Consider the following 15,955-nt stretch of genomic DNA (forward strand, 5'->3'; position numbering starts at 1 on the left):
AAGTTGGAAAGCAAAGGGTGCAAAAACTGTTTTTACATGTGTCCATGTTGTTGGGTAAGCACCATGCCACATTGTCTTCTGTTGGCTCCTTCCTGGCCTCGTGGACCATTTTTACACATAAACAATAGAGCTCACATGGGTGGTGCTAGGGCTAAGCCGCTTTGTACTAGAAGCTGGTGATGATCACAGTGGTCAGACCCCAGTTGATCAGGTATTGGCAGCAGATCCCAATATTCCAATATTTTCTGTGATTCCAGAGCATGTTTATGGTAATGTTTGTGTACGTCTGACCACTCAGATGGCTGATTTGCCTTTTCATGATGTAATAGGGTACTTGCCCTCAATCAGTAATTGCTGTGGGGTTGTCCAAGACTGTGATATTGATCACCCATCCTTAGGATAAGTCCCGAGTATCAGAGCATTGGAGATCGGATACCGGACTTCCCCGCTTATAGTAGGTCCTGTGGTGGCTAGAAGTACACAGAGTATGGAACTGGAACACCACAGTGTCATACATTCTGTAGTGGACATTCTTGGGTACCTCAGTTCAGTTTAAATGCAGGTCTATATTTTTCTTCATGGTCCAACAAAAAAATTATTGACATATCTAGTTTTGATCTAAGTGTCAGATCAAAATCGACAATGTAAGTCTATGGGTCTGTGGAAAACATCAGACCGTTTTTCTCGGATGGAGAAAAAATGGTTGTGTGACCCTAGCCAAAGGATCCGACCGTCATCTATTAATTACCCATTTACCTATGAGCTGTAATACGAGACTAAGCTTATGAAGAAGATTGGTGGTGTGTAGAGGAAAATGCTAACTTTTATCCTCACACAACACCAATATTATTTCATGAAGAACATAATGGACAATACTCACATTAAGGTTAGGCGCCAACACAGCCAACGATTGGGCACTGTTGTTTAACTCGCCCTGAAAAAAGATAAATTAGAGAACATTTTTGGACTATACATTCTAATCTAGAAAAAATATTCTTCCAATGGTGTACTTGATATTCATCATAGGAAAATTGTTTTGTGGTAGTGGTCAATACGTCTCCATCCCGCCCCAGCTCCACCCACATGTCAATGAAAGCTAAGAATTGCTACTAGCTTTATAATTTCTTTATGGATATAAAAGAACACCCTGAAAATGGTGGAAAATAATGCAAATAAAAATAGCAAAAAAGTGCCATCAGAAAAAAAGGACTGGAAAAAACTCTCAGGAAATGACCAAAAAAAGGACACTTACAAAAGACACTTCAGGTTTACACAACTTCAGAGAAATGGAGACTTTCTTGAAGCATTTTCTGCTTGAAAAATGGATGCTATTGACTGCTGGAAAACGTTGCAGAGTGAACATACCTTTAGGGTATGTGCACACTGAGTCTTTTTAGTTTTTGAGGAGTTTTGAGGAGGATTTGGAGAGATTCCACTGAGGTTTTGCTCCAAAAACATGTCAAAAACTTAAGAATGAACATAACCTTGACTTTTATCCACACAGAGTTTTTTGAGGTGGACAAATCTGATAAGTTTTTCAAGTACAAACCTGAAGCTTTTTTTTTGCAGACTCTTGAATGGACAGTGCCTAGTTTGGAATGTATTCCAGCCAAATCTGCTATATAGAGGTGATAAGCACTTTTTTTTCCCTACCTGCTGTTTTTCAAAACCAAAACCTCTTCAGGAATAAAAAAAAAACAATAAAAAACTCCTCATAAGAACAGCAAATGAAAGTCCTCAAAAAGCTCAGTGTGAATGCAGCCTTAGTATTATTATTAAAACTCATCAAGTGTTCCATAATAGCTCTTTTTTAATTTTTTACTATGTCTGCCCTATCATAGGTACAGCTATAACGCAACTCAATAGGGGAGAGTTACCAAAATTGTGAAACAGGAAAATGTACTTATTGCCGATAACATTGTCAAAGTGCAGCTTTGAATTGGATATAAAGTCAAGCAAGCAAAGTTTTTCTTTTAGCCAGTTTGGAACAATGAGGCCCAATATATTCCTTGGATTAGTGCACGTTTAGCCGTAGCTATATCACTATTAATACTGTTATTTGTTGTAAGAACTTTTTTATGATTTGTTATAAAGTCTTTTAGATGATAAGGTTTTTAGAAAATATGCACTATATGCTTCTACTACGATGTTTAACTATAGGTAATGCCTAAATGATTCATGCGTAACTAAAGATGGAATTGATTTACAAACGGAAATATCGATATCAGACAATGTGCAAATATAGCTTATAGAAAGGATAGTTCTTTATTGTTTTTAGCGCCAGATAAATGCACTTCCATATATACCTTCCTACACTAGTTTTGATATTATATATTATGAAAAATAGCTGATTCTATATTTGTATTCATTACGTCAACCATAACTATATAAACTGCTGTAACTACGGTATATTTTGGGCAGACACTCCTGCCGCCATCTTCATTGAGGTGATTAGAGACTGTCTCCTTGTATAGAAGAATAAACCTATGATCTCAACTCAGATGTCTCCAGTCTTCCATTGGTAAAGAGAAATTCTCCTGACATTAATACTACCACTATAATGCATCGAAACCCAGAGATGACTCTTCCCCGGGTGCCAATTAAGCTCTGATATATAACCCTTGGCATTATGTCAAAAATACAACATAAAACATTAATAATATAAATTCCTGACTCACGCGAGTTTAACAATTAAACCTGTTATCACAGTTATTATGCGTCACTATTAACCGGATTACATGAATTCTATAGTTAATACTTAGAACTAATTACATAAAAGCAATGAAAATAAGCAGTGATATCTAGTTTTAGACTATAATGACTGATTTCAAGTGGCACACTTGGAGAAGTGTTCATACCTCTTACATCAGGGGTGGGCAATTATATTTTCCCAAAGGGCCACATGAGAGACTGACTGTTGTGTAGGGTGGAACTAATAGGATGAAATTATTCTGATCAATATTAATATATTTTTTTGTATATTAATATTAATTTTACGATGTCTTCTTACCTGTAGCAGCTAATCAAAACCATATAATTTACTGTTTCCTGTAAAGTTTCTAGAAATAAGTAAATCACACTGGTCCAGTAATACAGCCCTGCACCTCGATGAACTACTCCCACTACACACAGTATGATGTCCCCACAACTATCCACACAGTATGAGGTCCCCACAACTATCCACACAGTATGATGTCCCCAAAGCTTCCCACAAAGTATGAAACCCACACAGCTCCCCACACAGTATGAGTTCCCCACAACTATCCACACAGTATGAGGTCCCCACAACTATCCACACAGTATGATGTCCCCACAAAGTATGAAACCTGTACAGCTCACCACACAGTATGAGTTCCCCACAACTATCCACACAGTATGATGTCCCCACAAAGTATGAAACCCGTACAGCTCCCCACACAGTATGATGTCCCCACAACTATCCACACAGTATGAGGTCCCCACAACTATCCACACAGTATGATGTCCCCACAAAGTATGAAACCCGCACAGCTCCTCACACAGTATGATGGTCCCCCCCAGCTATCCACACAGTATGATGGTCCCCACAGCTATACACACAGAATGATGTCCCCACAGCTTCCCACAAAGTATGAAACCCACACAGCTCCCCACACAGTATGATGGTCCCACAGTTTCCCACATAGTATGTTGGTCCAACAGGTCCCACACAGTATGATGGCCTCATAGCTCCCTACACAATATAATGGATTTTACATCCCCACACACAAAGTATGATGTCCCCATAACCCCTAACAAAGTATGATGCCCCCATAACTTTCCAAAACAGAGTAAGCAAAAGTATGATGCTTCCCCACAGCACCCCGACATAATAAGTTGCCTCCCCTAGTGGTGTGTTCATCAGGTTACTTTATGGCAGTGTGTTTGGATTGGATTGCTATAAAAAACAGTGATATAAAGCAACATACTCCTGCAATTGAGGAAATTAAAGGATTATCCCCACAAAATCAATTGATCTCCGATCTTGACTTAGGGAATAACTTGTTGATCCCTGTAGGTCAAAACTACTTGTACACCGAGTGACCCGATCAGGTCTCTGGACATTGAGAATGGGGCTCTGCAGCACACATCCTGAATGGAGTGGTATTACGCATGGACAGCCTCCTCTTCATTCATTGTCTATGGGGCAGCTGAGCACAGTGGTCTACTATTTCTGTCAGTCCTATAGATAGTAATGGAGCAGAGCTGAGCATGTGCACTTTCACTCCATTAATTAGGTTGTCTGGTCCAAATCTATAAGCCTGCAGTCACTTTGGAGATTAGGGGATTCGCTTGTTTCTGAGGCTGGACCGGAGGGTATGTATGCATTATACATACTCCTGGACAGATTTCATCCAGCGGGTGTGGCATTGCTCCATACACTTGTGTTGAGTGAGGCCGCACCCTATCTAGTAGCACGGCCATCCAATGGGCATGGCCAACTAGAGAGCGAGGCCTCACTCCACACAATTATATGGAACCAGGCCACGCCCACTAGATGGGCTCTGGCCGGGAGTATATATTACTCATACATACCCTCTGGTCCTGGCTCAGAAACCAACTAATCCCTGCCGGGAACAGTGCATGCGATGGGGTGATTCATAAGTCTGCAGTCACACAGAGTGATTGCAGACTTATTGATTTGGACCGGACAACTCCTTTAAGGAAACGGCATCAGAGCCCTCTCAGTTATCAGTAAGTTATCCAGTATCCTACGATTTTTTATCAATATCAATTTAAATTATCAATTTATAGGCATAATTAACTGCAGTACTGCCCTTAGTTCCCGAGATCAGTACAGATACAACAAAGCCCTACGCATCCTAAACCACCAGGGATTTCAGATGATGACTCCTTACCAATCTGAGACCACCAGAAATTTTAAGAGTTCTGGTATAAGCACCCTAAATCACTGCAAATATCACCTTAACCGACTAACTAACATATCCCTGATTTTGTATTGACCCCTAAAACAGGAACATTATAGCTAGCTACTCATCAGCCTGCGATGTGATGTAGCACGTGTAGGAAGTAACAGAAAAGGGAAAAATGTGCTTAATGGGCTCTGTTGAAAACACCAACAAATTTGGTGCCCCCTTCTTTTTTTAAGATTGTCATACTGTAGGTCTTTTGTGCTATCTGTTATAGATACCTACCATGATTTTCTCTAGATCTTGTGCGGTGGCATTTTGGATGTCCCTCAGAGTGGCCACCTCATTCTCCAGCTGACTTCTTATGGTTGCGTTACTCTGAATGAGGATAAAATAATCCAACAGGGAAATGAATGCTGAATCCTGGTGTCATTAGAAAACTCAATCCCAAAGATTAATGGTGGCATTACTGTCCAGATGATGATTATTAGCAGATACAATCAGTAGAGAATTACAAGATACAGCAGATGTCATGTAAGCCGTAAATCAGAAGGTCAGACAGGGGACAGTCAGAGGGCCAAGGTTAACATACGGTGGCTTTAAATAGCGTGGACAACAAGCAGTATGTGATCTAAAACACATATATATATATATATATATATATATATATATATATATATATATGTACTGTGTATATATATATATATATATATTTATATATATATATATATATATATATGTCTCGATATTGAACGTTCAACACCAACAAGGAAACGTCCCAGGGACAATAAACATGTTGCCATGCTGAAAACCACAAAATCTGTTCAAAAACCCTCTAAATTATGTCTTTTTCAGGTGGATTCTACCCTGGAATCCGCCAGAAGAAAGCACCCTATAAAATGAACACAATGCCCAGCTATTTCAAGACAACATTACTGTGCACCAGAGATGAGCAGATCGATTTGTGGGACTCCGATCCAGTGTCCAGATCAGTGGTACCTTGCAGACTGTGAATCTCTTACCTTCCCGATGCAGCATTTAACTTGAGGCTGGCAAGATGTCATCTGCGCGATGTGATGCAAAGATGATGTCGTGCCAACCCCGGCTAATCAAAAGCCAGGTCAGGGACACTGTAAGGGAAGAAATTTGCAGTCTTTCCGACTACCAAGCACCACTGACCTGCACGCGGATTGGAGATCCGCTCATCTTTACTGTGGACATGTTCCATCTTATGTCACTTCCTTTAACACATTTAGGATCCGTAAACCCTGAAGAGGCTAAAAGGAGTGACATGCTCATTCTTCTCTCTATACTCTAAGTATAGAGTAAAAGCTGGTGGTGAAGCCGCATCAGGAAAATGACTGCCAGTGTTTTCCTGAAGATAGAAATAATTTGTGGATGTCTCCAGCACTGCTGTGTATGGACAACGTCAAGTCTCAGCGATTTATTCAAACGTGGCTTTCATTCTATCCAACGCGTTTCACAGTGTCAAGCACTTCTTCCTCAGGAAATTACCTCATACGGTTTTCCTGATACAATTTCGCCTAAGAAAACATTGCACCTGCACAAGTGTCTAAATTACGCCATGTGCACATACCCACAGTTTACATTAATAAAGTAAAAATATATATATATATGCCTTACCTAGATTAAGAGGGTTAAGAAGGCAAGAAAAAAATATTTCTCTATCCTTGTTCTCATGAATTTGTGTGTGAGTTACAGAATGGCACCAATCCAAGTGTAAAATCTGGCTTTTAGGAAGAAAAATCTAAATAGATATATACCGTCACTGACTGCGGTGATGTCCTACGATAACAATGAGGCTTTAGAGCACAGAAGTGGTAATGTTTTTGGGGGGACCATAGACTCGTGCTGCTTACAAACATACCCTATGACTTTACTGGGGTTCTCATATTAGAGATAACTCCCTTTTAAAATGTGCTTCTGTGATTCTGGCTTAGAGAGGGGGGTCCTGAGCAGGCCACTTTATCATACTTGGATTGATAGTTCTATATTTTAAAACTTTTACAATTGTGGTTTTAAAAGTATGAAAATATACAGTGCCTGACCTATGTTCTACATTATAAAAAAAAAGTAAAAATCGTCTAAGAATTGTTCAGATTGTTCGTTTTAATCAATGATGCCCTGGGCAAAGATCTACTCAGCCCTGACAGTGGAGCGCAAAAGCATGGATGCATTCACTCAACTAAAAAATGTATGGAAATGGAATCATGACTTGTGATTACCTGGCTAGAAGCAAGGCTTTCCAGGGCTGGGATATACTGCCCGATGTCCACAATTACAGGGGGTATTTGTATCTGGGGGAAACAAGTTAAAGAAAATGCTAAATGATTAAACATTTCAGATTTACGGTATCCAAACAATATGATACGAGGAAGGACAAGCAGCAGAATGGAATCTAAACAGAAGCAGAAAACAATGGAGTAAGCACATGTCAGATCTGGCTGGTGTGGTATACTACATGGTGCCGCGAACAAATCTACGGGAACAAGTCGTCAATTACAAATATATTTTAGGATGTTTCAAATAAGGTTTCGAACGGTCCTTCCTAGGGGGGATTATTAACATGATATATACTTTAGGGCATTAAAGGTGTTGTCAGGCCTGAGGGTACAAGTGTGCGTTCTCTCTATGTGCCTGCAGACTTGTAAATCCTCACTGCGCACTGTGTGGTTTCTCCTGTGCCGGCGCCGGGAGCGGACAGTCATGTGTCTCTGGGCTTGTTGAATACACTTGCATTGAGTGAGGCCGTGCAAGTTTTGTCGGCACATTACTGTATGTATGCCAATCACACACAAGCAGTCACGCACCTGTTGCTTGTAGAACTGGCACCGGAGAATCCTCAAAGTGCGCAGTGCTTGCGATGTGAGGATTCACAAGTCTGCAGTCACATAATGTGCTTACAGACTTGTACAATAAAACTGGATTACCACTTTAAATAGGACTTGTTACCAGGTAAAAAGTGGACAGTTTGTCTTATTTTATTCCAGCTGCTCCCCCGAGTATTTAGCTTTTGTTTTTTGCTTATTTTAAAATCCGCCATAAGGTTACCGAGATATTGATTCTTTTGTTGAGTCATTTTTATGATCTTTACTAAGGAGGCGTGGCTTACAAGGTAATTATGTAGAGTAGCCTAAAGACACGCCCTCAGAAAACCCTACAAACCACGCCCACTTGAAAAAAAAAACACAACCAAAACCAAAAATGAGCATTAAATAAAACATTCCATATCTCTAGAACTGTATTACAAATAAAAGAAAACTACAATAAACACAGGGGAGCATGGGGAATAAATAAGTTAGAAAACTGCCCCTTCTGACCTGGTGACAGGTCCTGTTTACGGGTGTGAACTCAACAAATTTGTAGGAAAAGGAAGGATATCTGTTGTGAATTTACTTTTTGCTCCCTCTAGTGGTTACTAGTTTTTTGACTCTGGTTTTTCTGTCATTCCTTTTATCCGCACCTGGGTCGTTAGTTAAGGGTGTTGCTATTTAAGCTCCCTGGACCTTCAGTTCAATGCCTGGCAACGTAGTTATCAGAGCTAGTCTGCTGTGCTCTTGTCTACTGATCCTGGTTCCAGTTATATCAGCTAAGTCCGCTTTTTGCTTTTTGCTATTTTGTTTTGGTTTTGTATTTTTGTCCAGCTTGTTCCAAATATATATCCTGACCTTTGCTGGAAGCTCTAGGGGGCTGGTGTTCTCCCCCCGGACCGTTAGACGGTTCGGGGGTTCTTGAATTTCCAGTGTGGATTTTGATAGGGTTTTTGTTGACCATATAAGTTACCTTTCTTTATTCTGCTATCAGTAAGCGGGCCTCTCTGTGCTAAACCTGGTTCATTTCTGTGTTTGTCATTTCCTCTTACCTCACCGTTATTATTTGTGGGGGGCTTCTATCCAGCTTTGGGGTCCCCTTCTCTGGAGGCAAGAAAGGTCTTTTGTTTTCCTCTACTAGGGGTAGCTAGATTCTCCGGCTGGAGCGTGTCATCTAGAATCAACGTAGGAATGATCCCCGGCTACTTCTAGTGTTGGCGTTAGGAGTAGATATATGGTCAACCCAGCTACCACTGCCCTATGAGCTGGATTTTTGTATTCTGCAGACTTCCACGTTCCTCTGAGACCCTCGCCATTGGGGTCATAACAGTTTGCCAGGCCAGTATTAAATGTTTAATGCATTGCAGAAGAGGGATTATAAGAAAGAAGATTCTGAGTTTTTTTTTTTTTTTTCTTCTTCCCCTTTACCTCAGAGTGGCTATGCTTGCTGCAGACATGAATGTCCAGACCTTGATTACAAGTGTGGACCAGCTGGCTACTCGTGTGCAGGGCATACAAGACTATGTTATCAGTAATCCTAGGTCAGAACCTAAAATACCGATTCCTGAACTGTTTTCCGGAGACAGGTTTAAGTTTAGGAATTTTGTGAATAATTGTAAATTGTTTTTGTCCCTGAGACCCTGTTCATCTGGAGACTCTGCTCAGCAAGTAAAAATTGTTATTTCGTTCTTACGGGGCGACCCTCAGGATTGGGCTTTTTCGCTGGCGCCAGGAGATCCGGCATTGGCTGATATTAATGCGTTTTTTCTGGCGCTCGGTTTACTTTATGAGGAACCCAATCTTGAGATTCAGGCAGAAAAGGCCTTGCTGGCTATGTCTCAGGGGCAGGACGAGGCTGAAGTGTACTGCCAAAAATTTCGGAAATGGTCCGTGCTGACACATTGGAACGAGTGTGCACTGGCCGCTAATTTTAGAAATGGCCTTTCTGAAGCCATTAAGAATGTTATGGTGGGTTTTCCCATTCCCACAGGTCTGAATGATACTATGGCACTGGCTATTCAAATTGACCGGCGGTTGCGGGAGCGCAAAACCGCAAATTCCCTCATGGTGTTGTCTGAACAGACACCTAATTCGGTGCAATGTGATAGAAAAATCGCAAATTCCCTCATGGTGTTGTCTGAACAGACACCTGATTTAATGCAATGTGATAGAATCCTGACTAGAAATGAGCGGAAAATTCATAGACGCCGGAATGGCTTGTGCTACTACTGTGGTGATTCTACACATATTATCTCAGCATGCTCTAAACGTATAGCTAAGGTTGTTAGTCCTGTCACCGTTGGTAATTTGCAACCTAAATTTATTCTGTCTGTAACTTTGATTTGCTCACTGTCGTCTTTTCCTGTCATGGCGTTTGTAGATTCAGGTGCTGCCCTGAGTCTTATGGATCTGTCATTTGCTAAGCACTGTGGTTTTACTCTTGAACCATTAGAAAATCCTATTCCTCTTAGGGGTATTGATGCTACGCCATTGGCAGCAAATAAACCGCAGTATTGGACACAGGTTACCATGTGCATGACTCCTGAACACCGCGAGGTGATACGTTTCCTGGTTTTACATAAAATGCATGATTTGGTTGTTTTAGGGCTGCCATGGTTACAGACCCATAATCCAGTCCTGGACTGGAAGGCTATGTCAGTCTCAAGTTGGGGCTGTCGTGGTATTCATGGGGATTCCCTGCCTGTGTCTATTGCTTCTTCTACGCCTTCGGAAGTTCCGGAGTATTTGTCTGATTATCAGGATGTCTTCAGTGAGTCTGAGTCCAGTGCACTGCCTCCTCATAGGGACTGTGACTGTGCTATAGATTTGATCCCAGGCAGTAAATTTCCTAAGGGAAGACTGTTTAATCTGTCGGTACCTGAACATACCGCTATGCGTTCATATATCAAGGAGTCTCTAGAGAAAGGACATATTCGTCCGTCTTCTTCCCCTCTTGGTGCGGGATTCTTTTTTGTGGCAAAAAAGGACGGATCTTTGAGACCTTGTATTGATTATCGGCTTTTAAATAAGATCACTGTCAAATTTCAGTATCCTTTACCGCTGTTGTCTGACTTGTTTGCCCGGATTAAAGGTGCCAAGTGGTTCACCAAGATAGATCTTCGTGGTGCGTACAACCTTGTGCGCATTAAGCAAGGTGATGAATGGAAAACCGCATTCAATACGCCCGAAGGTCATTTTGAGTACTTGGTGATGCCTTTTGGGCTCTCCAATGCGCCTTCAGTTTTTCAGTCCTTTATGCATGACATTTTCCGGAAGTATCTGGATAAATTTTTGATTGTTTATCTGGATGATATTTTGGTTTTTTCTGATAATTGGGATTCGCATGTGGAGCAGGTCAGGTTGGTCTTTAAAATTTTGCGTGAAAATTCTTTGTTTGTCAAGGGCTCAAAGTGTCTCTTTGGTGTACAGAAGGTTCCCTTTTTGGGGTTCATTTTTTCCCCTTCTGCTGTGGAGATGGACCCAGTCAAGGTCCGAGCTATTCTTGATTGGACTCAGCCCTCGTCAGTTAAGAGTCTACAGAAGTTCTTGGGTTTCGCTAACTTCTACCGTCGTTTTATCGCTAATTTTTCTAGCATTGTGAAACCTTTGACGGATATGACCAAGAAGGGCTCCGATGTAGCTAACTGGGCTCCTGCTGCCGTGGAGGCTTTCCAGGAGTTGAAACGCCGGTTTACTTCGGCGCCTGTTTTGTGCCAGCCCGATGTCTCACTTCCCTTTCAGGTTGAGGTGGATGCTTCAGAGATTGGAGCAGGGGCCGTTTTGTCGCAGAGAGGCCCTGGTTGCTCTGTTATGAAACCTTGTGCCTTTTTCTCTAGGAAGTTTTCGCCTGCCGAGCGAAATTATGATGTGGGCAATCGGGAGTTGTTGGCCATGAAATGGGCATTTGAGGAGTGGCGTCATTGGCTCGAGGGTGCTAAGCATCGTGTGGTGGTCTTGACTGATCACAAAAATCTGATGTATCTCGAGTCTGCTAAACGCCTTAATCCGAGACAGGCCCGCTGGTCATTGTTTTTCTCCCGCTTTGATTTTGTTGTCTCGTATTTACCAGGTTCAAAGAATGTGAAGGCCGATGCTCTTTCTAGGAGCTTTATGCCTGATGCTCCTGGAGTCGCTGATCCTGTTGGTATTCTTAAAGATGGAGTTATCTTGTCAGCTATTTCTCCGGATCTGCGACGTGTGTTGCAGAGATTTCAGGCTGATAGGCCTGAGTCTTGTCCACCTGACAGACTGTTTGTCCCGGATAAGTGGACCAGCAGAGTCATTTCCGAGGTTCATTCCTCGGTGTTGGCAGGTCACCCGGGAATTTTTGGCACCAGAGATCTGGTGGCCAGGTCCTTTTGGTGGCCTTCCTTGTCAAGGGATGTGCGGTCATTTGTGCAGTCCTGTGGGACTTGTGCTCGAGCTAAGCCTTGCTGTTCTCGTGCCAGCGGTTTGCTCTTGCCCTTGCCTGTCCCGAAGAGACCTTGGACACATATCTCCATGGATTTCATTTCTGATCTTCCGCTATCCCAGGGCATGTCCGTTATCTGGGTGATATGTGATCGCTTCTCAAAGATGGTCCATTTGGTTCCTTTGCCTAAGCTGCCTTCCTCTTCCGATCTGGTTCCTGTGTTTTTCCAGAACGTGGTTCGTTTGCACGGCATCCCTGAGAATATTGTGTCAGACAGAGGATCCCAGTTCGTTTCCAGATTCTGGCGATCCTTTTGTAGTAGGATGGGCATTGATTTGTCGTTTTCGTCTGCTTTCCATCCTCAGACTAATGGACAGACGGAGCGAACCAATCAGACTTTGGAGGCTTATTTGAGGTGTTTTGTCTCTGCTGATCAGGACGATTGGGTGACATTCTTGCCGTTGGCTGAGTTTGCCCTTAATAATCGGGCTAGTTCCGCCACCTTGGTTTCGCCTTTTTTCTGCAACTCTGGTTTCCATCCTCGCTTTTCTTCGGGTCATGTGGAGCCTTCTGACTGTCCTGGGGTGGATTCTGTGGTGGATAGGTTGCAGCGGATCTGGAATCATGTGGTGGACAACTTGAAGTTGTCACAGGAGAGGGCTCAGCGCTTTGCCAACCGCCGCCGCGGTGTGGGTCCCCGACTACGCGTTGGGGATTTGGTATGGCTTTCTTCCCGCTTTGTTCCTATGAAGGTCTCCTCTCCCAAATTTAAACCTCGTTTTATTGGGCCTTACAAGATATTGGAAATCCTTAATCCTGTATCTTTTCGTCTGGATCTTCCTGTGTCGTTTGCTATTCACAATGTATTTCATAGGTCCTTGTTGCGGCGGTACATTGTGCCTATAGTTCCTTCTGCTGAGCCTCCTGCTCCGGTGTTGGTTGAGGGCGAGTTGGAGTACGTGGTGGAGAAGATCTTGGATTCTCGCCTCTCCAGGCGGAGGCTTCAGTACCTGGTCAAGTGGAAGGGCTATGGTCAGGAGGATAATTCCTGGGTGGTCGCCTCTGATGTTCATGCGGCCGATTTAGTTCGTGCCTTTCATGCCGCTCATCCTGATCGCCCTGGTGGTCGTGGTGAGGGTTCGGTGACCCCTCACTAAGGGGGGGGTACTGTTGTGAATTTACTTTTTGCTCCCTCTAGTGGTTACTAGTTTTTTGACTCTGGTTTTTCTGTCATTCCTTTTATCCGCACCTGGGTCGTTAGTTAAGGGTGTTGCTATTTAAGCTCCCTGGACCTTCAGTTCAATGCCTGGCAACGTAGTTATCAGAGCTAGTCTGCTGTGCTCTTGTCTACTGATCCTGGTTCCAGTTATATCAGCTAAGTCCGCTTTTTGCTTTTTGCTATTTTGTTTTGGTTTTGTATTTTTGTCCAGCTTGTTCCAAATATATATCCTGACCTTTGCTGGAAGCTCTAGGGGGCTGGTGTTCTCCCCCCGGACCGTTAGACGGTTCGGGGGTTCTTGAATTTCCAGTGTGGATTTTGATAGGGTTTTTGTTGACCATATAAGTTACCTTTCTTTATTCTGCTATCAGTAAGCGGGCCTCTCTGTGCTAAACCTGGTTCATTTCTGTGTTTGTCATTTCCTCTTACCTCACCGTTATTATTTGTGGGGGGCTTCTATCCAGCTTTGGGGTCCCCTTCTCTGGAGGCAAGAAAGGTCTTTTGTTTTCCTCTACTAGGGGTAGCTAGATTCTCCGGCTGGAGCGTGTCATCTAGAATCAACGTAGGAATGATCCCCGGCTACTTCTAGTGTTGGCGTTAGGAGTAGATATATGGTCAACCCAGCTACCACTGCCCTATGAGCTGGATTTTTGTATTCTGCAGACTTCCACGTTCCTCTGAGACCCTCGCCATTGGGGTCATAACAGATATCCAGCTCAACGATGTAGTGAAAAAAATCCGTAACTTTATTCACTTCAAATCATAATGTGAAGGTTAAAACATCAGCAGCAATAAGAGTAAAAGCAATATCAACGCGTTTCTGGTGACAAAGCACCCTTAGTCATGAGTCATGACTAAGGGTGCTTTGTCACCAGAAACGCGTTGATATTGCTTTTACTCTTATTGCTGCTGATGTTTTATCCTTCACATTATGATTTGAAGTGAATAAAGTTACGGATTTTTTTCACTACATCGTTGAGCTGGATATCCTTCCTTTTCCTGTTTTGCCTACGCCCTGACACAGCGGTTCCGTGCTCCGAGTCTCCAGGGATGTCGATTATGGTGAGCTGGACTTTGTTTTGCTCTATTCAACAAATTTGTGCAGACTGTGGAGCAGGTTCACTATTCCTGTACATGAAGGGCTATAATTCTACCTCAATTTTTTGTTCAAAGAGAGATTCAGCTAAACCTAATTTTTGGGAATCAGAATTGACTATTTAGGCCTCTTTCACACTTCTGTCTTTTAGGTTCCTTCGAAATCCGTCGATTTTTGAAAAAACAGGATCCAGCAAATTTTCCTGCTGGATCCTGTTTTTTCCCATAGACTTGTATTAGTGACAGATTGTGACGGATGGCCATCCGTTTCATCGGTCGTGCACTGGATCTGTCGGAAAACTGCTGTCCGTCGGGCAGAGAAAACGTTCAGAGGAACGTTTTTTCTGCACGTTGGAAAATCGCTCAGCGACGGGTCCGGCGCTGCCTGTCGTTGGCTATAATGGAAGCCTATGGACGCAGGATCCGTCGCTGACTGTCAAAAGCAGGAATCCAGCGACGGGTTCCGTCTTTAGAAACTGAGCATGCATGGAAGAATTTCCAGTCAGGGAAATTCTCTCTCGCTCGCTCTCTCTCTCTTTTTATTATTGATGCTGCCTATGCAGCATCAATAGTAACCAGATATACTGTTAAAAATAATTTAAAAAAATAAAAAAATCGCAATATTCTTACCTTCCTGCGTCCCGCGCAGCGTTACTGACGCTCGCGATGCTCCCGGCAGCTAGCGTTCCCAGTAATGCATTGCGAAATGACCCGATGACGTCGCGGTCTCGCGAGACTGCGACGTCATCAGAGGACATTGCACGCAAGGCATTACTGGGAACACTAGCTGCCAGGAGCATTGAGAGCATCGGTAACGCTGCGCGGGACGCCGGAAGGTAAGAATATTGCGATTTTTTTATTTTTTAAATTATTTTTAACCTGGGTTGTGTTGCGTATGCGTTTTCGCAGCGGAAAACCACTGCAAAGACGCATACACAACAGGTGCACATAACTTCGATGGGTCCATCAGAAAAACGGGCCCAGTGCACCCATTTTTTACAATCTGCACAGGATCCGTCATTTCAACATTTTGACGGACCCTGTGCAGATTGTAAAAATGGCAGTGTGAAAGAAGCCTTAGTGTATGAGTCTCAGTTACACACAGAAGACATCTATTGTTTAATACTCATTCAATGTACAGTATATGGGGTCTTAAAAGGAACCTGTATGTAAGACTAACCTAAGCAAGCAGAGGTAGTACATGATGCCAGTGTAAAACATTATGAATGACACCAATTACAATGATATCTGTGGCACCAAAATTCTGCTTTTAATATGGAAATTAGGTTTGCAAGTGAACCGGTGGACATATTGCCTCTCTCTGCCGATGCTGACACTGCTTATTTATTGACGTTGGAGACAGATGCTCTGATATTTGACACTAACCCTGCCCTTCACTGTCAATCAAAAGACGTGGGTGCGGTGCTGGTGGATAGAAGTGAAGAGTAACCATTGACAGGAAGTGCACTGATAAACCTAGGGCGAGCATCACCACCCGGGCAACTACCCC

General features: G+C 42.8%; 1 protein-coding gene across 2 annotated transcripts in view; it reads right to left on the reverse strand.

Moving 5' to 3' along the window:
* Positions 1-15,955, reverse strand: part of PROM2 (prominin 2) — a 141,739-nt gene that overhangs the window by 22,522 nt on the left and 103,262 nt on the right. For both annotated transcript variants that reach the window (XM_077262949.1, XM_077262951.1), the window contains exons 16-18: positions 7,136-7,207; positions 5,175-5,267; positions 881-934 (exon numbers count right to left, since the gene is read on the reverse strand). In XM_077262949.1, the coding sequence (XP_077119064.1) occupies positions 881-934; positions 5,175-5,267; positions 7,136-7,207 (219 nt within the window). The remainder of the gene's footprint in view (positions 1-880; positions 935-5,174; positions 5,268-7,135; positions 7,208-15,955) is intronic.

The sequence above is a fragment of the Ranitomeya variabilis genome, chromosome 5, assembly GCF_051348905.1.
Source record: "Ranitomeya variabilis isolate aRanVar5 chromosome 5, aRanVar5.hap1, whole genome shotgun sequence".
Lineage (NCBI taxonomy): Eukaryota > Metazoa > Chordata > Amphibia > Anura > Dendrobatidae > Ranitomeya > Ranitomeya variabilis.